General features: G+C 38.4%; 1 protein-coding gene across 3 annotated transcripts in view; it reads left to right on the forward strand.

Moving 5' to 3' along the window:
• mbd2 (methyl-CpG binding domain protein 2) overlaps positions 1 to 21,928 on the forward strand; it is a 197,461-nt gene that overhangs the window by 36,345 nt on the left and 139,188 nt on the right. For all 3 annotated transcript variants that reach the window (XM_051928022.1, XM_028802574.2, XM_051928023.1), the window contains exon 2: positions 9,396 to 9,555. In XM_051928022.1, coding sequence (XP_051783982.1) covers positions 9,396 to 9,555 — 160 coding nt within the window. The remainder of the gene's footprint in view (positions 1 to 9,395; positions 9,556 to 21,928) is intronic.

A 21,928-nucleotide genomic window follows, 5' to 3' on the forward strand; every position in this document is an offset into this window, starting at 1 on the left:
AACTGGTCACTGATTAGGAAAACGGTTAGAATGAAAACCTGTAGCCATTGCGGCTCTCCAGGCCTGGAGTTCGCCACCCCTGTCTTATAGTAGATGTTGCTCAAGGGAAAGAAAAGTGTAAAAAAAAAAATTTGACCTGAAACGACAGTCCACCAAAATATAAAAATACAACAAAAAGTCTCAAAAGGGGCTAAAAGGTCATGGTGGCCCCGCCTCTTAGGGTCTCACTTGCAGAGCGCAAGAAATCAACTTGCATTTAGAGACATAACACACAGTTAATGAAACATAAACAAAATGAACAAAAATAACCAAGAAATATGAAAGCTTAGCAAAAACAATAGAAATACATACAAGCCAGGGGGGAAAAAAACTTAAGCAATAATATAATAGTTAACCACATTGTTTTACCGACTCATCCATAGATGGAGATGGTGATCCTAATTTGTGGCCCTCTGTTGCAGTTGTGAGCCTTATGGAAGTGCATACCTATCATACAAGGCCATGTTGTTCTCCAGTGCTAGTTCTGAGCCAAACTGGACTGCTGTCCTTTGGATGCAACCATTTTCTGACACATAGGTTGTGTCCTTTAATTAAAGCGTATACTGTAAAGTGTAAAACAGTGCTTTGTGCTGATGTTAACATCTTTGTACATTTCTGTGAATCTGACTTTTACAATGTTAATCGTGGGTGCAAAAAACTCAATGTAACAAAACCAAAGAATAAAAAAGATACTGTTTAACAAGCTTCATAAAGAGTACTTTGTGGTTTTATAATATCTAAATATGGTTTTAGAGCAGTTTGAGCTACATCATTTGTATGAAAATGTGCTATATATATAAATGTTGTTATTGTTGTAGATGATTATTTTGAAATTATTATCAGCAATTGAATTCTTTTCTGTCTTACTTGCATTTTATATTATTTTAATGTGCTTTAATAATATTGGAAATACTGTAATTTAGTAATACAATGTCATTTGTGTGTTCCTGCCAACTTAGAGAGATCCACATCTTCCTGTACACCTATTATCTTATCTACAGCTGTTTGTTCTTTTAGTATAGGCTAAAATAAGATCTCACTCAAAACAGAACAGTCATGTTATTTTACAATTTTGGAAATATTTTGTTAGCTGTTCTCAGTTTACTTATAGATAATAGACCTTTGAGAGACTGGCCCTGGAGTATATGAGTCTTCTTGTGGTAGACCACCTGGACCCACTGCAGTTTGCTTTTCAGAAAAAGACTGGAGTGGAGGATGCAATTATCTGTCTGCTCCACAAGGTTTATTCTCACCTGGATAAATCTGGCAGTGTTATGAGGATTATGTTTTTAGATTTCTTCAGCATCTTCAATACCATCCAGCCACCCCTGTTAAAGGGTAAACTCAGAGATAAGCAGGTGGATGAGCGTATGGTGTCCTGGATAATGGACTATCTGAGGGGGAGACCGCAGTTTGTGGGACTCGAGGACTGTGTTTCTGATACACTGGAACATCACAAGGAGCAGTGCTGTCTCCTTTACTCTTCACTCTGTACACCTCAGACTATAAATATAACACCAGGGCATGTAACAGCAGGAAATGCTCCGATGATTCTGCACTTATGGGGTGTATTGATGAAGGGAATGAAACAGAGTATAGGAGTCAGGTGGAAAAGTTTGTTTCTTGGTGCAAAGAGAATTGCCTGCAATTTAACATCAGCAAAACCAAGGAAATGATTATTGACTTTTAGCACACCAAAGAGCCTCTGTGTCTGGCCACTATTCAGAGAGTGAATGTAGAGGAACCCAAACAAGTACTTGAGGGTCCACATTAATGACAGGTTGGACTGGTCTCAGAGCACAGATGGACTAAATAAGAAAGGGCAGAAACAGGCTCTTTTTCCTGAGAAATGACCTCCTTTACATCTTTTATAAATCTGTGATGGCCGGTACGATTTTCTGCATTGAGGTGTCCTGGGCTAGTAACATCAATTCAAAAGAGGCCCACTGAATCAACAAGATAACTAAAAGGACAGGCTCAGTTATGGGATGCACTCTGGAAATCCTAACGGTCGTAGCAAAAGAGAGAATTAAAAACAAAACTAAGTGATTTTATTTGATATGCAATACCCATGTGGAATTTGCCTATTTAGAGCGCAGGGTCAGCCATTGTACAGCACCCCTGGAGCAATTTTCAGGTCAAGGACATGCTGAAGGGCCCAATGGAGTAGGATCCCTTCTAGCAGTATTAGGATTTGTACCAGCAACCTTCCAGATAGCAGTGCGGATCCTTAGCCACAGAGCCACCACTCCACATTATTATGAATCCTCTCTCTAACACGCTAACACTGAGGATTTTCAGTCAACAAATTATTCAGCAGAAGTGTGTCAAGAAACGCAACTTGATCTCCTTTATACCAACAGCAATACGTGTGCATAATGCCACACTAGGAATGGGACTGTCAAATCAGAACTTTTCTTTCTTTTGAGTTTTCTTGCTTTATGATGTGTGTGTTCAGACCAAAGTGTGTGTATATTTATTTATTTATTTAAAGACCTCCTTTAAAAGGCCAAATTTCCCCCGGGGGACAAATGAAGTTCTGTCTATCTAGAGAATCTCTTTTTGCCATACTTTTTGTGTTACAGCGCATGTTTTATAATACCTGAGTGTGCCCTGTGATTAAGCAGTTGGACTTGAAGCACAGAATCTTTTCTGAGCAAATTGGATGGAATATTCACGTGAAGTGCTTTTGGATGGTGTTCGCCCAATTAAAAATAACATGGGAGAAGATTTTGTTTTGGACATCTGATTCCTGGATTGGCATTTGAGATACGTTTAGGCTTGCACGGCCATATGCAAACACCCACAACATGGTCTTCTTAATTCAAACCATCTGGATGTTTGCCGGCTGTTTTTCTGTAGCAGCCTACAACCCTGCAATCATAGAGCAGCCCCGGTGACAGCTGGCAGTCTCTCGGGATTTGTCACCTCAGAACTTGTGTCATATTTTTTCTCATTAAATATACGCAGTATATTTTTAACTTGGTATTAACTAGGCATACGCCCTATTGTATTTCCCATGAAAGAAACAGACACATAGATAACCAAATAATGCCAAAAAATGTCAGCAGTTAATGGAGTGACAGTTTGAAAGTTACGGTTGCTTCTGGTGAAATTCTGCTAGATTTGTGCTATTTGGGTTATAGCTACTGATTCCATCTCCAGGTTTGGTCCGAGCCTTGTGCCTCATGTGGATGTATAGATTTGATGGATGTCCGTGTAACTTTGTATTGGAATAAGATAGCTCAGAAAAAAATATTTTTTTCTCTTCTATTTTTTTTTGAAAGGCATTAAAGTCTCAACTATAAACCTTCTCCTGAATTGAAAAAGTAAAGGATTAACTACACAGGTGGGAGTTTGCTGATACACTTAAATAACCAAAATATCTTAGAAATAATTAACTACCCACTGCAGCGGGGTGCTTGCATTACTTCATAGCTAGTCATGCAATTCCAGGTGTGGAAAGGATGACAACTTTACAGACGCAGTTTATTGTTTAAAGCTATAAGCATGCAGTGGGATAACCGGGAGGCTTCTATGTGTCAGGTTTTGATCACTCATTCAAAGGCTAAGGGCTATTGCTGCATCCGGAGGCTAAATATCATTTCAAAAGCGTTAAACCTGTAAACAGAGTCTTGGTCAGACGTTCACAGTGAAGTCTGTTTGCGTAACAGGCACATTACTCCAGGAAGTGATTTGCACACCTTGTCAAACATACTGTGGCAATTTATGGTAGCAGGCCTTCTTATAGTGCTGCTGAATGACTGTTTTATTTCCTTAATTAGAATAGCTGCTGGTGCCAGCAGAAATCTGAGTCATAGAGACCATACGTTTGGACTTTGACAATAAAGTTCTTATCTGTTTAGGTTGCTGTTTGTTTTATTTTAATGAAAGTGCCGATAATTTTGATCCGTTTTCTTTAATTAGAGTAAAGTGTTTTTAATTTTGTTTTTTAATACCTATTTTTTCGCCTCCTGCTTTCTTTATTTTATTCATAGAACTGCTCTTCTGACCTTTGCTACTCTGGGTGACTGCATGCCAGCTGCAGGGTGTGGGTTGCATACTAAACTTGAACATGACATGTCTTGCACCCTTTTCACTACTGCTTTTACATTGTGCTTCCTAGGGGAAATAAAGGAATATTTTTGCAATTATAATCTCCTTAATTCACAATTTACATAGTCTAAATTAATATTTGCTTTGTTCTCGTTAAAATTATAAAAATTATAAGCATTTGCCATTTTTCAATTGAATTAAGCTTTATCAAAAAGAATACATTTTTTAATACATTGGAACTACTCAGGGTCCTGATATTATTAAGTGTAAACGGAATTGGACGCTTCATAGATAGCTAAATGTTTGACTTGTACAGATTTGAAAAATGTTAGTCTTATGAGGAGGACATCTCCTATAATTAGGAAAAAAAAAAATCAATTTTTTACCTTTTTTTAATATTTAAATTTTGAATTCTTGGAATGACAATCTGTTCATGATTACATGTCAATTGCTTCCACTATGTACATTAAATTATATTTGTATAGTAAACATCTAATTATATTCCCCTTATTTTTTATTGAAAGATGCTGTATATGAAACAAATATAATTGTTCATTTACAGCCTAAAACATATACAGTACATTACACAGCAGTATGTATTTTCATTTTAAAACAGTTTGCAGGAAAATACACTGTAGTATTACAAAACAAAACCAAACAAAAAAAGGTTAAAGCTGCACATAATAAAAAATAAGTATAGCTGAAATCATTCTTGAAGAATGCAAGTTATCCAAAATGTATCTATAGAACCTGCATTTTCTTGAGAAAAGGCCCACATACAGATTATGTATCTACTATATTCACATAAAGATTAATAACACCATGCAAGATCTTCTTCTTTTTTATCATGTTTTATATGCTTATTGAAATTCTAAGTACTGAGTTACAAATAGTAAAACCAGAGGAAATAAAAGCAGAAGATTCCATTTTTCTTGACTTATACATACTTGTCTATTTGCGAAAGTGTGTATTATGTTTAAGGCAGAATATCTTTTACCATTCCTATTAAGCTACTTCAGGGTACTTAAATAGAGTCTAGCTAAGGTGACATTTACCATTACAGTTTCCTCTTTAATTGTGTCAGGACCACGCTGGCCAAAAGACTGTAGTATAATTCTTAATGATACCAGAAATTTGTTTGCCTGTGTTCACCACTTGAACATTTGAAATGAAACTCTTGCTTATACTGAGACAAATAAGTGTGTTTTACCGCCATGAGACTGAAAACAAACATTATTTCAAGGTTGCTTTCAAGCGACCTTCATGCTCCAGATGTTATTGTAATGTTGTAACTATGTCAAATGATAAGACGTTCTTTAAAAGTGTTGGCTTCCAATCAGTTTTTTTCCTTTAACACTGCTTTCAAGGTTTGCATATTCTTTCCATCTTGTAGCACTTTTGTGTGTCGTTTAATCATGCAGCTGTAGAATAAGTGCCATCCTGACAGAATCCGTATAAGTGATTTATCAGTAATTCTTCTCTTATATGCACTTGCATATTTAAAGATGGCTAATGCAAACTGTGGGCGGCACGGTGGCGCAGTGGTAGCGCTGCTGTCTCACAGTTAGGAGAACCTGGGTTCGCTTCCCGGGTCCTCTCTGCGTGGAGTTTGCATGTTCTCCCCGTTTCTGCGTGGGTTTTCTCCCACAGTCCAATGACATGCAGGTTAGGTGAATTGGTGATCCTAAATTGTGCTTGGTGTGTGGGTGTGTGTGCCCTGTGGTGGGGTTTGTTCTTGCCTTGCGCCCTGTGTTGGCTGGGATTGACTCCAGGAGACCCCCGTGACCCTGTGTTAGGATATAGCAGGTTGGATAATGGATGGGTCGAATGGATAATTCAAACTGTGCTGAAATTTCTGATCTGCTTATCCCGTTCGGGGATGCAGGGAGGACCACTGGACACAAGGTGGTAACCAGCCAGTGAAAGAACACCAGTGTATCACAGTGTATACACACTTACACACACACATACTGTGCCAGATTAGAGAAGCCAGCAAATGTAACATGCTCGTGGTTGGGATGTAAGGGGAAAAGTATAGTTCCGTTAAAAAACATGCAAAAGCAAGGAGAACATATACAGACGTGGCTGAAAATGCTGGTGCCCTTCCATTTTATTCAAATAATGCACCATTCCTTTTGAAAAGTATTGAAATTAAAGTACTTTTTGTTATCCATACATGTATTTCTTTGGTTTGCAATGGAATAAAACAAAAAAAATACATTCCAAAATGGCAGAGACAAAATTATTGCAACTCTTTAGAAGTCATAATAAATACTTGTCTTGTCATGATCCTTCAAGCAGACTAATGTTTTAATATCAAATCTTCCTATTGTAATAGATAGATAGATAGATAGATAGATAGATAGATAGATAGATAGATAGATAGATAGATAGATAGATAGATAGATAGATAGATAGATAGATAGATAACTTTATTAATCCCAAGGGGAAATTCACATACTCCAACAGCAGCATACTGATAAAGAAAATATTAAATTAAAGATTGATAATAATGCAGGTATACAGACAGACAATAACTTTGTATAATGTTAACGTTTACCCCCTCTGGTGGAATTGAAGAGTCGCATAGTTTGGGGGAGGAACAATCTCCTCAGTCTGTCAGTGGAGCAGGACAGTGACAGCAGTCTGTCTCTGAAGCTGCTCCTCTGTCTGGAGATGATCCTGTTCAGTGGATGCAGTGGATTATCCATAATTGACAGGAGCCTGCTCAGCGCCCGTCGCTCTGCCACGGAAGTCAAACTGTCCAGCTCCATGCCTACAATAGAGCCTGCCTTCCTCACCAGTTTGTCCAGGCGTGAGGCATCCCTCTTCTTTATGCTGCCTCCCCAGCACACCACTGCGTAGAAGAGGGTGCTCGCCACAACCATCTGATAGAACATCTGCAGCATCTTATTGCAGATGTTGAAAGACGCCAGCTTTCTAAGGAAGTATAGTTGGCCTCTCTTGCACAGAGCATCAGTATTGGCAGTTCAGTCCAATTTATCATCCAGCTGCACTCACAGATATTTATAGGTCTGCACCCTCTGCACACAGTCACCTCTGATGATCACGGTGTCCATGAGGGGTCTGGTCCTCCTAAAATCCACCACCAGCTCCTTGGTTTTGCTGGTGTTCAGGTGTAGGTGGTTTTAGTCGCACCATTTAACAAAGTCATTGATTAGGTCCCTATACTCTTCCTCCTGCCCACTCCTGATGCAGCCCATGATAGCAGTGTCGTCAGCGAACTTTTGCATGTGGCAGGACTCCGAGTTGTATTGGAAGTCCGATGTATATAGGCTGAACAGGACCGGAGAAAATACAGTCCCCTGCGGCGCTCCTGTGTTGCTGACCACAATGTCAGACCTGCAGTTCCCGAGACGCACATACTGAGGTCTGTCTTTAAGACAGTCAACAATCCATGCTACCAGGTATGAATCTACTCCCATCTCTGTCAGCTTGTCCCTAAGGAGCAGAGGTTGGATGGTGTTGAAGGTGCTAGAGAAGTCCAGAAACATAATTCTTACAGCACCACTGCCACTGTCCAAGTGGGAGAGGGATTGGTGTAGCATGTAGATGATGGCATCCTCCGCTCCCACCTTCTCCTGGCATGCGAACTGCAGCGGGTCGAGGGCGTGGCAGACCTGTGGCCTCAGGTGGTGAAGCAGCAGCCGCTCCATGGTTTTCATCACATGTGATGTCAGAGTGACAGGCTGGAAGTCATTCAGCTCACTAGGACATCATACCTTTGGGACTGGGGTGATCATCCATTCAGTCAGTTAAAATAGAGAAAAGAACTTGCTTAACAGTTTTGGGTCACACTAAACATGGGAAAGTGAAGGAGAAAGCAAGAAGTTGTCTGAGGAGGCAAGACAGATGGTAACAACCAAACATGGTCCATCTAAAGGCGACAAGACTACCTGTTGGCAATATTATCAAGAAGTTTAAGGCTTATGTGAGCCGACATCCTTGAATGTGGTCCACCAGGAAACTTTCCCAAGACTGAAGAGAACCACTGTTCAAATGGTAGAGAAAGTACCAAGGAAAACTTCAAAACAGGTTTGCCTTTCAAGGTCAACTTATTCCATCTTTGCTGTCTGGACACTTCATTGTTGAAGATCTAGAAATATCCCATTTCTAACAGAGAAACGCAAACAAGCTCTAGAGTTTCCCACAATGCATGTTGACGAGCCACAGTACTTCTAAGAGAATGGGCTTTTTTTTGGTAAATCACACAAACTTTGTGTTCACAGTGAATAAAAAATTAAGCTTTCAAAGAAAAGAACAGAATCCCTACCATGAATCATGGGAGAGGCTCAATAATGTTGCTTTGCAGGACACACTGTGTGCAATAAAATCAGAAGACAATCAGGGCATTTTTGGGTGAAATGTAGAGCCTATTATCAGAAAGCTGATTCCAAGTCAGAGGTGATGGTATCCTCCGGCTGGATAATGACCCAAAACAAACCTCAAAAAGCACCCAAGAATGGATGAGCGAAAAAAAAACGTTGAGCCATTCTTAACCGGCCTGCAATGAGTCCTGAGCTGAATCCCATTGAACCTCTTTGGAAACAGCTGAAATTTGCAGTTTGGAAAAGGTACACACAAAACCTGATAAAAGTGAGGAAGAGTGGGCCAAACAACGTGTTGAGAAGTGTAAAAATCTCATTCAAAGCATTTGATGACTGTTAATATCACCAAAGGCTGGCCATGAAATATTAGGTTACAGGTACCAATATTTTTGTCCATGCTAGTAAATTAAAATATACTCAGTCCTAAATCGAAAGCAAAGTTTCCATTCTGTTAAATGTGATATGAAGAATTGTGGATGCCAAATATATTTGTCAGTTTCAGATTAGTTCATAGAAAGCTGTTTTTTAAGTGTAGGTGTACCAGTATCTTCAGGCACGTCTATATCCCGAAACAAGTACAAAGCCAAAACTGTGCACCGTGAGGCAGATATTGCATGTTGTTGAGACATGCAAATAAGCATTTCTCTGTACTCTGTACATGTGACAATAAACTTGAACATGAACTTGAGCTCATTATTTAGGATGTGCATATTTAAATTATAGATTCACAAAGTTAACTCTTTTTGAGGCAAATATCATTCTCTTTTCTAAAATCCCTTATTAATAATCAATACATAGACTTAATGTTGCATAATGACTAGATTTAAGCCATTGGCAATTATTTGTCTAGTGCTTTGCTGATGACCAACTGTATACTTCTTATAGGAATCTATAAACCGACATTGGCGGAATCCTCGGCTCCTAACAAACCTTTGTGTTTTTTTATTCCAGTCCCAGTGGTAAGAAATTCAGGAGCAAGCCCCAGCTGTCTCGTTACTTGGGGAACACTGTTGATCTCAGCTGTTTTGATTTCCGCACTGGGAAAATGATGCCCAGTAAATTACAGAAGAGCAAACAAAGACTGAGAAATGATACTCTTAGTCAATCCAAGGTACAGTATGTGTAAGACTATGCTGGGATAATTCAGAGCAGGAATAAAGAATGCAGTTTTTGTTTTTTTTAGTCTTGCCTTGCTTTTGACTTCCTTGGTCTTTAAAGTACAATTCCTTAGAGGTTTAATCAATTGCATCAATAGTAGAAACAGGTCATTCACAAGAAAGCTAATTATATTTTTTTTGATTTTGTAAAAACATTAACTAAATCTAATGTAAGGAATGTGCAACTGAAGGTAGCCTATACAAGCTTTGCATTTAGAGACATTCCATAGGCTATACTGGTAGTTAACAGTTTTCCCATATAATTAATTTTTCCGGAAGTTTGTTTGGTAGGTATTCTAAGAAACTGCCACAGACCCAACAGCCGCTAGAAATGACCCACTCCATTCTTCTGTTTTTAAAAGTACTAATTAACGTTATTGTTGTTGGTCAAGCTAAGGTGTAAATTTAACTTACCATTACAGCTCATGGGCGGCACAGTGGCGCAGTGGTAGCGCTGCTGCCTTGCAGTTAGGAGACCCGGGTTCGCTTCCTGGGTCCTCCCTGCATGGAGTTTGCATGTTCTCCCCGTGTCTGCGTGGGTTTCCTCCCACAGTCCAAAGACATGCAGGTTAGGTGGATTGGCGATTCTAAATTGGCCCTAGTGTGTGCTTGGTGTGTGGGTGTGTTTGTGTGTGTCCTGCGGTGGGTTGGAACCCTGCCCGGGATTGGTTCCTGCCTTGTGCCCTATGTTGGCTGGGAATGGCTCCAGCAGACCCCCGTGACCCTGTGTTTGGATGGATGGATTACAGCTCATTATGGAAACAGGACGGACTAGATAAAAAAGGGACAAAAATACCGACAACGATCACAGCATTTATGAATTAGTCATATTGCCAAATGCAAAGCTCAAGTGTATGTTAACATTAATTAATATTCACAGAATTAGTATAATTGTTACTTAGCAACTGGGCGGCACGGTGGCGCAGTGGTAGCGCTGCTGCCTCACAGTTAGGAGACCCGGGGTTCACTTCCCAGCTTCTCCCCATGTCTGTGTGGGTTTCCTCCGGGTGCTCTGGTTTCCACCCACAGTCCAAAGACATGCAGGTTAGGTGGATTGGCGATTCTAAATTCTCCCTAGTGCGTGCTTGGTGTGTGTATGCGTCCTGCGGTGGGCTGGCGCCCTGCCTGGGGTTTGTTTCCTGCCTTGCGCTCTGTGTTGGCTGGGATTGGCTCCAGCAGACCCCCGTGACCCTGTAGTTAGGATATAATGGATGAATGGATGCTTACTTAGCAAAGACACAGTTAATATACATAAAGTGTCACTACTGGAGTGTATTACATTAGAACATTAGAACATTAGAACACTCTAGACGAGAACAGGCCATTCAGCCCAACAAAGCTCGCCAGTCCTATCCACTTATGTCTTCCAAAAAAACATCAAGTCGAGTTTTGAAAGTCCCCAACGTCTTACTTTCTGTCACACTACTTGGTAGCTTATTCCAAGTGTCTATCGTTCTTTGTGTAAAGAAAAACTTCCTAATGTTTGTGCAAAATTTACCCTTAACAAGTGTCCAACTGTGTCCCTGTGTTCTTGATGAACTCATTTTATAATAACAGTCTCAATCCACTGTACTAATTCCCTTTATAATTTTAAACACTTCAATCATGTCACCTCTTAATCTTCTTTTGCTTAAACTGTAACTGTATAGGTTCAGCTCTTTTAATTCCTCATAATTCAACCCCTGTAGCCCTGGACTCAGCCTAGTTGCTCTTCTCTGGACCTTTTCTAGTGCTACATATCATCTTTAATATGTTAAAAGGAACTTAAGTAATGATTTTTTCATAATGCCTGTACAGTTGTGTTACCTATAGTGAAAAACTATGAGATAATTTATTCACCAAGCTTTATTTTTGTACCAGTATTTTTTTTGTGATCAACTTTTTATTAAGTAAAGACAAATTGACAGGATAGTGCTGCTGCCTTGCAGTTGGGAGACCTGGGGAACCTGGGTTCGCTTCCCGGGTCCTCCCTGCGTGGAGTTTGCATGTTCTCCCCGTGTCTGCGTGGGTTTCCTCCGGGCGCTCCGGTTTCCTCCCACAGTCCAAAGACATGCAGGTTAGGTGGATTGGCGATTCTAAATTGGCCCTAGTGTGTGCTTGGTGTGTGGGTGTGTTTGTGTGTGTCCTGCAGTGGGTTGGCACCCTGCCCAGGATTGTTTCCTGCCTTGTGCCCTGTGTTGGCTGGGATTGGCTCCAGCAGACCCCCGTGACCCTGTGTTCGGATTCAGCGGGTTGGAAAATGGATGGATGGAAATTGACAGGATATATAAATAAACAGACATAGCATACGAAGACCATAATTCTCATAATCAGTTAAGTAAAGCATGAATTTTGATAAATGCTTATGGCCAAAAAGTCAAGACATTTCTAGTTTTTAATGGATGAATATTTTTGATTATGTACATATTAATAATATTCAATTCAACTCAGTGTATTTTTGTGTGATGCTGTTCACTAAGTGCAGGCTTAGACAGTTGGAACACATTCACAGATAAAATGCTATTACATATTTTACAAATTACTAATTACCTAATGCATACATATGAAGATACCAATTTCTTTAAACAAACAGTGAAACGGAGCCATTCCAAACTGATTAACATGTATGGACCCTAACATTATCATTGAACCATAGCCAGTTGTAAAAATCGAGGAGAGGAAATAAAACAAAACTCCAGTCAGTAGCATCCCTAGAAATAGTAAACTTTGTTTGGTGTCCACTGCCAGTTATAACAGGCAAAGACAAAGTCCGACATCGTCACAGTCCTGGAGATCTGCCGCCCACCCCCTCCTGAGTATTCTACAGTACCAGTTAGATCTGATGATTCCATGGCTCCCAATATCACAGACATTTTTTTCTGGGCAGGAAAAGAATGTGGAATTAGAGCAGTGGTACCGAATGCCACAACATGACACTGAGAAAAGAAACAGAATAGAGGATAGGTAGTAATGGTTCAGAATTATTGTATTGCTTGTATGTTTAGGCAAACAACAGCAATGAGTCAATAGAACTTGCAATTTCTGTATTGCCAAATTCTTTATTTTAACTATTTAAATAGTATTTTGCTGTAGAAATAATATAAACTACAAGAAGAGTAAGCTAAAACTCCATTGCCCGGAATGAATAAACACATCTCCGAGGATTATGTTTGACTTAAAGCCTAACTGATACTATTGTACAATATATGTAAAGCTTCCCTAAAATGAAACCTGCTTATTACTGCCCAAGCTAATGTTACCAAATCCAGTGCCACTTTATTTTTCCTGCATTATGAAGACTTAAAAAAAAAAAAGACTTTTCCAACAAAGGGTGTATTTTCTAGGAAATCTGTTTCCCAACCTAGTGCCGTCATAATTTCCCGTACTGCGACTCCTGCCAAAACTGACACTTGTTTGTAGCAGAGGTGGACAACATTATTTGTTAATCTCCAAGCCACAGTGGCTTTTCATTTCTATTAATTTGGTTTTTCTTTTTTGTATACGAAATGTAAAATATCAGGAAAAGGTGATTTAAATTTAAGTTCCTGTTTGTTGCCGTACATTTAACAACATGTTACTAAGTGGCACTTTTTACCTTTTATTATACTGTACACAATTTATGTGACAAAGCAATATGCCACATGAAGAATAAGGAGTATGCTTTTCTACTATGTGTACATAACAACATATTTATAGAAGGCACAAGATATTTCCATGAGAATTAAGAAGTACCATTCATAATAGTTATGTGGTCCTAGTCTTTGATAATACTAGTGTCAAAATATATTAATTATACATTATAGTCTCTGTTGCATAACCTTCCATACAGTAGATACCACTTAGTAAGAGGGAAAGGATTCTCCTTTTGAAAAATGTAAAAGAACATCATTTTCTCTAAACAGTGAAGGTTTGGTTCCTTGCTCTGAAGCATTCAGGCTGGTTATCAGCAGTTGGCACATTGCACATTCCACCCCTTACTCCTGATGGCAGTTAACTCAATTTTTTGATAAGGCTGAAATGTTACTGAGTTTATTAGAAGGATATATATTTGTATATTTTTTTAACCCAGAACACAAAAGTGTTAAGTTAAACTGAACACTAAAGGATTCATCTTTATGAGGCAAGCTGCTAGCACCTGAGGTTACTTTGTAAATTTTACCAGCCATAAATAGTTTTAAATTTCAGTTCCCCTTTCTGAAAAGATCGGTAGTGTGGAGAATTTCGTTTTTGTAAAACTAAAACCTAATTAATGGTTTTATAAGATTTGAAATAGATCTAAGTATTTTATTTATGATTTTAGGTAAAGTACATTAAGATAATTTGTAACATGAACGGGAAATGTTTAGTCTTCAGCTTTTCTTCTTCTTTATCTTCATTATCTTGGTATTTGCTCAGTATGCTGGGAAATAAAATGTCATTTGCACGTTCTGGGTGGGTTTGTCATGTAAGTTGTGAGGCTGCTGCTTCAAGTCTTTTGGGCTGTAGTTTTGCTTCCAGGCTATGAACCCTGCAGTATGGAGTTTCTGTCCCTGTTCCAATGAGCTCTACAATAGTAAAAAAATAAAAATAAAATAAGACAAGGCTTCTACTTATTAATAACTGTAGCCATTGCAAATAAGCTAATATTTACATTCAGTTTACTTATGTTTTGTGTTGTGAATTCCCATTTACTGAGCAAGGTCAACATTTTATAACACTGTACATATTTACTAGTAGGAAGTAAATGCAAAATAACATTAAAATACATAATATCAAGATAAAACTGCAAAAAAAAAAAAAAATGTATTTTTGTAATAAAATACTAGTAGAAAGCTGTACTTAATCTTAAAATATTTTGCCTCAATGTATGTTGCAATTTTTAATCTGAAGTTGTCTTATTTTTATGGCCTGTTGGCCTATATACAATCATAAATCATAAAGCTGCTGGTTCAAGGTCCAATCCTGAAGTTACTCAAACTGCCTGTGTGCCAACTGTAAATGATAAATGTAAATTTCTAATGGCGCTTTAGCATGATATCTGTTGTAGAATGGCATTATACAAAATCAAAAAGTCTATAGAACATTATCATTATGTTCAGTATCACTAGACTTCCTAAGAATTTTATTTTTTTTTGTTTATGCGGAATATGGCGTTACTGAGCCAGTGTGCTGGAAGGAAAAAAGAGAATAAGCTTATGTTTTCTGGATTCTTGTATGTTTTGTGTTTCATATTACTGTATATTATGTGTTCTGTCATTAAAGACTCCACAGAAAGTGGGGAAGATTATTGTTAGATTGTTAAATTGTTCAACTTGCCATTCATAACTTGAAAAATCACAGGAGCAGATTCAGACTCAGTATGCCTTATAAATCGCATGCATGTTGTTATACTCATTGCCGATGCTAGGTTATTTTGCGCCCTAGGCCAAGCTTATTAGTGCGCCAACTGGCTGTTCGGTAGCTAACCTGTGTGACTGGGTTCCCCCTCCTTCAATATGATCTGCGCCCTAAGTGAATGCCTAATTTGCCTTAATGGTAGCGCCAGCCCTGCTTATACTTAATTGAGCTTTCTCTTTTCGTACAGATAAAAATGATACGTGTTCTTCATCTATACCAGGGGTGTCGAACTCTGGTCCTGGAGGGCCGCAGTGGCTGCAGGTTTTCATTCTGACCCTTTTCCTAATCATTGACCAGTTTTCACTGCTAATTAACTCCTTTTCCCTTCGTTTTAATAGCCCTGTTTTTAAGGATTCAGTCCTCTGAATTTATTATTTTTTTCATTAAATGACAGAAATAACAGAAATGAGACGTGAAACAAGCCAGCAGATGACCAATCTCTGAATTAGAAGCTGATTCTTTCTGTTAATTAACCCCGTTATTTCATTCCATGGCTTGTTGCTGCTCTCATTCTGACACAGCGGACATTTCCAAAACTGTTGATTTTCTGTTTTTTTTCTAAGAACACCTTCAAAATGTTTTGGAAACCTGAGAGATCAACCTTACTGAGACCTTCACCTTCCTTTATTTTCAGATATTGTGTGATGGACACAGGTGAGTTGGTCATGTGGCACCTTGCTTTTGTGTCTCATTATGGTTTGGCTGCTAATTATGGAAGCCTGAGTCAAGTTAATTAAAACGAAGGCAAAAGAAATTAATTAGCAGCAAAACCTGGTCACTAAAGAAGAAGATGGTTAGAATGAAAACCAGTAGCCACTGTGGCCCTCCAGGACCGGAGTTTGGCACTCGTGCACTATATACTGCAAACCCATAAACCCAGGCTAACTCCTCACAATGGGGATAGTTCTGGTGAGAAATCCACCCATCCATCTGTCTTTCTAACTTAATTATCCAGTTCAGTTTCCTTGGGATCTGGTGATTGTACCAACAGCATTGGGAGCAATGACGATCAGCCGTAGATAGTCCATTGCAGGGCACGTTCATGTACGCCCCCATACTCACTCACACCAGGTGAATATAGAGTTAGCAGTTAACTTAAGGTGCATGTAAGTGTGAGTAATACAGACTGCCTGTGATGTGAAGCTGCTAGATCAAAAGCTTTCATAATATTCGATACATCGTGTCCTTTTCTTTCAAGGCAGTGTAGGTTATCAAATTAAAGACAACCCAATTGATTTTAAAATGTTAGAAAACCAAGTTATGAAGGAGAATTCCAGAATGTTTTTCAAGGGCAGTCTTCCGCCTTCTTTTCATGACTTTGCAAACCTTCAACAATCTGGAAGTGATCAAAGACACCAAACCACTTTTGAGATTTGCTCATCACAATGGCAGTTAAACATACCACAAGATGCTGAACAAAGCTTTAGTTTATGTACAAAATTATGCAGGGTTTCAGTGGAATCTGAAAGACGACAACATTTACTCAGCTTTAAAGAAATTTCATTCTTACAGTATGTGTCACATCCACCTCGGTGACACAAACCTGATTTCCAGAACAGATAAAAACTCGAAAGAATGGTATTATATAATATGCGGGCAAAACTAAACATGAAAGTAAGAGCAGTAGATGTAGACAAGATTGTCATGCACACGAACTTGCTTTCTTTCCCTGAGAACTGGATGTACTTAAAAGTGACATGAATTGCAAATGATGCATTGCTTGTACAAGCTGAATGAAACTTGTTTAAAAATGAGCAAAAGTGTCGTACTGATGAATTCCGTTCAATAGTTTTTGGTATTTGTTCCAAGCAGGCATTACCTCTATTATAATAAAGAAATACTGTTAAGCGTTTGATGCATAAAGCAGGGCAAATGATGAGGCAGGGTAAAATCCAAATGCTTGGGGTGCCAACCGGGTAAAAACCTTGTTTAATTCCAACAGAAAAGAAAAAAATTAAATAAAACACGTGCTAATAGCACTCTCTCGCTTGGAGAATTGTCATAGGATTGTGCTCTTTGGTAGGACACATTGTTTCTCTATCGCCACCTTCCGGAAGAGTCTCCCGTTTATACTGAGCGGACTGGAAGGGGAGGGGCTTCCTTGCCCAAAATTGGTGGTTTCTCAAGGCTGTGAGGGGGAAAAAGGAGACAAGACTATTAGCGATAGAACCCCCCTCTTATCCCAGGGTGGTCCCACATACCTTAAGGTGAGCTTGAAAGGCGACCCACTGGTGTGCATTGTGTGACACACAATAGTAACATAAATAATCCAAAATTAATTAGAAGAGCGTACGAAGCAGCAACTTTTACATTGGTGGTACAAGAAGATGTGAGGAGTTTTGGACTATATAACTTTTGATTAAAAATTTTCACGTTACATAAATGAGATACAGAAGGTGAAAAATAGAAGCTATTGTTGAATAGTACCACTCTTTTATATTTTTCTAGATTGTAAACTTAAAACATCTATCTTCACACTGACTTCAGGTTTTCTGGACTTCCTAAAACATTTCAGCTACTATTACAGCAACAGAATCTTGTTCGTTTTGTCACTTTTTCCTCAAGATAGTAATTAAAAACACCTTAGATCAGACATTTAGTTGTTAAGAATATTGGGTGAGATGTTAGTAGAAAAGTTCTTGTAGAAAACAAAAACCTGATTGATTTACATTACATGGTGTTATACACCCTCTAATGCCAATTAGTCTGTTTACTTTGGCTCAGAGTAAGTGATCTGAAACCCTTTTGTCACTTTTATAATGTATCTACTGACTACACTGAATAACTCTGTCAAATTTTTATTCTGAATACTTATGAAAATGATTGTATGTTTATTGCAGAAATGTTCTGAAAAACGCTGTGCCGTCAGATTCCATACATTATGCTTCACTAATGCGTTTAGAAATTGTAAGAGCAACTTCTGATATCTGTGGTAGTTTCTAAAGTCAAAAAGTAATACAATGGTTGTCTTTTTTTTCTTTTTTGCAAGAATCAGTTTCTGAAAAGACTTCATTTTTATAGAGTAGACTGTTGGAAAGTATTTTTCGCAAAATCCTCTTGCATAAAAACTTACTGATACAGCATGGCAATCATAATGCCAACTTCCACGTGTCATTTTTACATGGGTGTTGACCTTTGGTGTAAGCTTGTGCCAGGAACAAAGCTTCTGAGTCATTTGCCTCTTACACCCTGCATCACTGGCACTGCAAAAAGAAATAGCCTTGCTTTGTGGCCCCGCTGCGCATATCTTTTAATAGATGCATATTTGTAACCACATTCAAGGCCACAATTCTCTTCTTAGGGCAGGGACTTTCCTGCATAACAAGAAATCTTCATTTGAAATACAATTTAGAGGAACTTGTAGATGCTGTGACGACTTCCAGAAGCCCACTGTGCTGGAAAATCAGGCCTCTTTAAAATATGTGCTTGCTGCTGGACATTTTATAGTCTCTGATGTTTTCTTTCTTTTGCTCGGTGCCATCTTCTGGCAGAGACTAATAGTGTGGTTTACCTCAAAGCTGCTGTTGTGGCAGTGTTGTCTTTATCCATAGTCTATATAGGAAATCCTGTCAAGATAAAAAAAAATGCACTATTAATTATGTTTAATACCCATTTTTACGTCCTGTAAATTAAAGAACAAAGCTGTGAGAGTGCAAATATATTGAGAAATATTAGGCATTATTACAAAATTGTGGCAGTGTGAATTACAAAACTCATTTGTAACCTACTGACATTGCACCAGTGTTGGACCAAATTTAACCTTTTTTTGACATTTGCTAAAATATAAATTAGATAGATGGATAGATGGGTAAGGGCCCCAGCCAGGACACCTTTGTAATGGAAGGCCTGGGGGAGAGAGCATGCATAAGGCATTATCTCCCCTGGATTGTTAAATGGCAGCCCCCCTGGGTTGCAGCGGTGCCTCGGATTCCCACAGGGCATTATTGGACTTGGTGTTTGCAGACTCAGGTCTGTTGGGTTCTGTGGGTGTTGCCAAGGGGTGCTGCAGAGACTGCAGGGCCCTACTTCGTTGGGCTTCTGCCTCACCCAGAAGTGCCTCTGGACCATGCTAACGGGCCGCCAGAAGTACTCCTAGGTGCAACATTAAAGAAGCTTGCTGCCTTCGTTCGAGGAGCCAGAGTCAGTAGAAAGGAGGAAAAAGCTTGTCAGGAGGAGCAGAGGAGGCAGAGTGGTGCTGAAGACAGAGAGAAGAAGAGACAAAGAATTGCTGTGTGAGGTTTGGGGAGCTGGATGGCCCCTTACAGTCCAAGATAGATCGATAGATAGAGCTTTATTTGACAGAGATATTTTGCAGTATTTAAATTTGCACAGCTTTCATTTATACTTACACTAGAGGGTTCCCCCCTGCTCGCTTCGCTCGCCAGCCACTTCGTGTCTCTGTCGGTCATGTTGTGAAGAGGGGGGCTGAATTCACCCAAAGGAGAGGCGGTTGCTCCTCCAAAACCCCCTCCTAAATGGTGATACAATGGGAAACAAATAGTTGTTTTTTTTTTTACCTCCTCTTTGCTCGATCAGCTGCTGGCTTGCTGTTGCTGTCGTGCTGCATGATCTGCATCTCAAATGGCGCTTCGAACATTTAAAAGCCTGTACAGCTGCTGTTCTACTCTTTGTCTTTTATTTCTGGCCCCCGGCGTGGTTAAATCTCTTGGCACAAATTCTTGTCTTGCTGAACTTGAGTTATTGATAATTTTTAGTTTATAATTTAAAAACAGAATAAGAATCTGAAAATCTAACAACATCATATTAAATTTTGCTAAACTCTGAAAAGATACCAAACATATATATGTAGGTTTTAAAATAAGCCCGATTTAAAGCGTGACAAAAAACATGACATAAGAATGTCACCGTTGCACTTTTAGGCTTAGGATTTTATATATATATATATATATATATATATATATATATATATATATATATATAGATATATATATATATATATATATATATATATATAGATATATATATATATATATATATATATATATAGATTATATCTATATATATATATATCTATATTAGATATATATAGATATATATATAGATATATATATATAGATATATATATATAGATAGATATATAGAGATAGATATATAGAGATAGATATATAGATAAATATATAGATATATATATAGATATATATATAGATATATATATAGATATATCTGCGGTGGGTTGGCACCCTGCCCGGGATTGTTTCCTGCCTTGTGCCCTGTGTTGGCTGGGATTGGCTCCAGCAGACCCCCGTGACCCTGTGTTCGGATTCAGCGGGTTGGAAAATGGATGGATGGATATAGATATATATATAGATATATATATATATAAATATATATATATATATATATATAGATATATATAGATAGATATATATAAATATATATAGATAGATATATATAGATAGATATAGATATATATATATATATATATATATATATATATATATAGAGAGAGAGAGAGAGAGAGAGAGAGACAGAGAGAGAGAGAGAGAGAGAGAGAGAGAGAGAGAGAGAGAGAGAGAGAGAGAGAGAGAGAGAGAAGCTATTAAACTATTTAGCTTGTACTAGGAAAAGCAAGTTACTTAACTAATGAACTATGCATGAATCATTTCAAGCTTCCGGACAAGTCCCTTTTTCAGATGTATACATTCTGAGTTAAATAAAGTAACAGTTTAACATCTAAGTGCTGTCTTGTGAGAATCAATCAAGAGTAAAACCAAGATCGTAAACTTCCTCATGATCTTGTTTTACCAAGAAAACTAATTGTGTTTGATGAAAGACTGGTTTAGCATTAAAGGTTCACAAATGTTGAAATCAGGGTTATTTTTTCACCATCATGAAATACAGTGTGCATAAAACAAATTCACATCTTAGAAGTTTTAATATTTTATTTTTATACAGCTCAGAATCATTTTTTTTTACATTGATCAGCATAAAAAGACTTAATTGTCAAAACGAAAACAGATCTCTGCAAAGCGGTCTAAATTAATTACAAATGTAAAGCACACAACAATTAATTTCATCAGTATTTAGTCCCTTAAAGTCATGATTTAGTAGGTGTACCTTTGTCAGTCATGACAGCTTTGAGACTGCGTGCACAGGTCTCCATCAACTTTACATATCGGGACACTTCAAATTTTCCCACTTCTTCTTTACAGAACTGCTCAAGCTCTGCTAGGGTTTGCCTGGGAATTGTTAGTGAACAGCCCTTTTCAAGTCCAGCCACAAATTTTAAATTGGATTGAGCTCTGCAGTCTGACTTGGCTCCTCCAGGACATTAGCATTGTTGCTTTTAAGTCATTCCTACTGGCTTTATACTTGGGGTCACTGTCTTGTTTGAAAATAAATCTTCTTGTAAGGTGCCAGCTTCTTGCAGACTGCATCAGGTTTTCCTCCAGGATTTCCCAGTATTTTCTGCATTCATTTTACACTTACAAGACTTCCAGTGCCTGCTGCAGAGAAGCATCTCCACAGCATAATGCTGCCACCACCATACTTCACAGTGGGGATGACGTGCTTTTGATAATGTGTACGCCAAACACAACGTTAAGTCTGATGGCCAAAAAGGCTCAGTTTTGGTCACATCCGTCCAAATTACTTTGCTGCAGAGAATGAGTCAATTCAAAAGCTGCAGTTTGTTTTAGCAACAGGAATGATTTTTAAATCATCACCATATCACATAGTTAAGATGTTTCCGTTTTTTAAAGTTAAACTGAAAGAAGCACCCTCAATTGGAGGGATCAAAAGGATAGTTTTGTTAAAGTGAATTTGTTTACTGAACTTGTTAGCTACAGTGACATATTAAATAGCCATAACACCTAAAAGTGACTGCGAGATTTTCATATTATTTAAGTGGGCATTTTGTCTACTTCTCCAGTTTGTCACCTTTACCACGAAGACTTGCAGTGTTACAGCATGGCGACTCTATTATTTCCTTTTTATTTCGCATCCTGGGTA

This window comes from Erpetoichthys calabaricus, chromosome 5 (genome assembly GCF_900747795.2).
Source record: "Erpetoichthys calabaricus chromosome 5, fErpCal1.3, whole genome shotgun sequence".
NCBI lineage: Eukaryota > Metazoa > Chordata > Cladistia > Polypteriformes > Polypteridae > Erpetoichthys > Erpetoichthys calabaricus.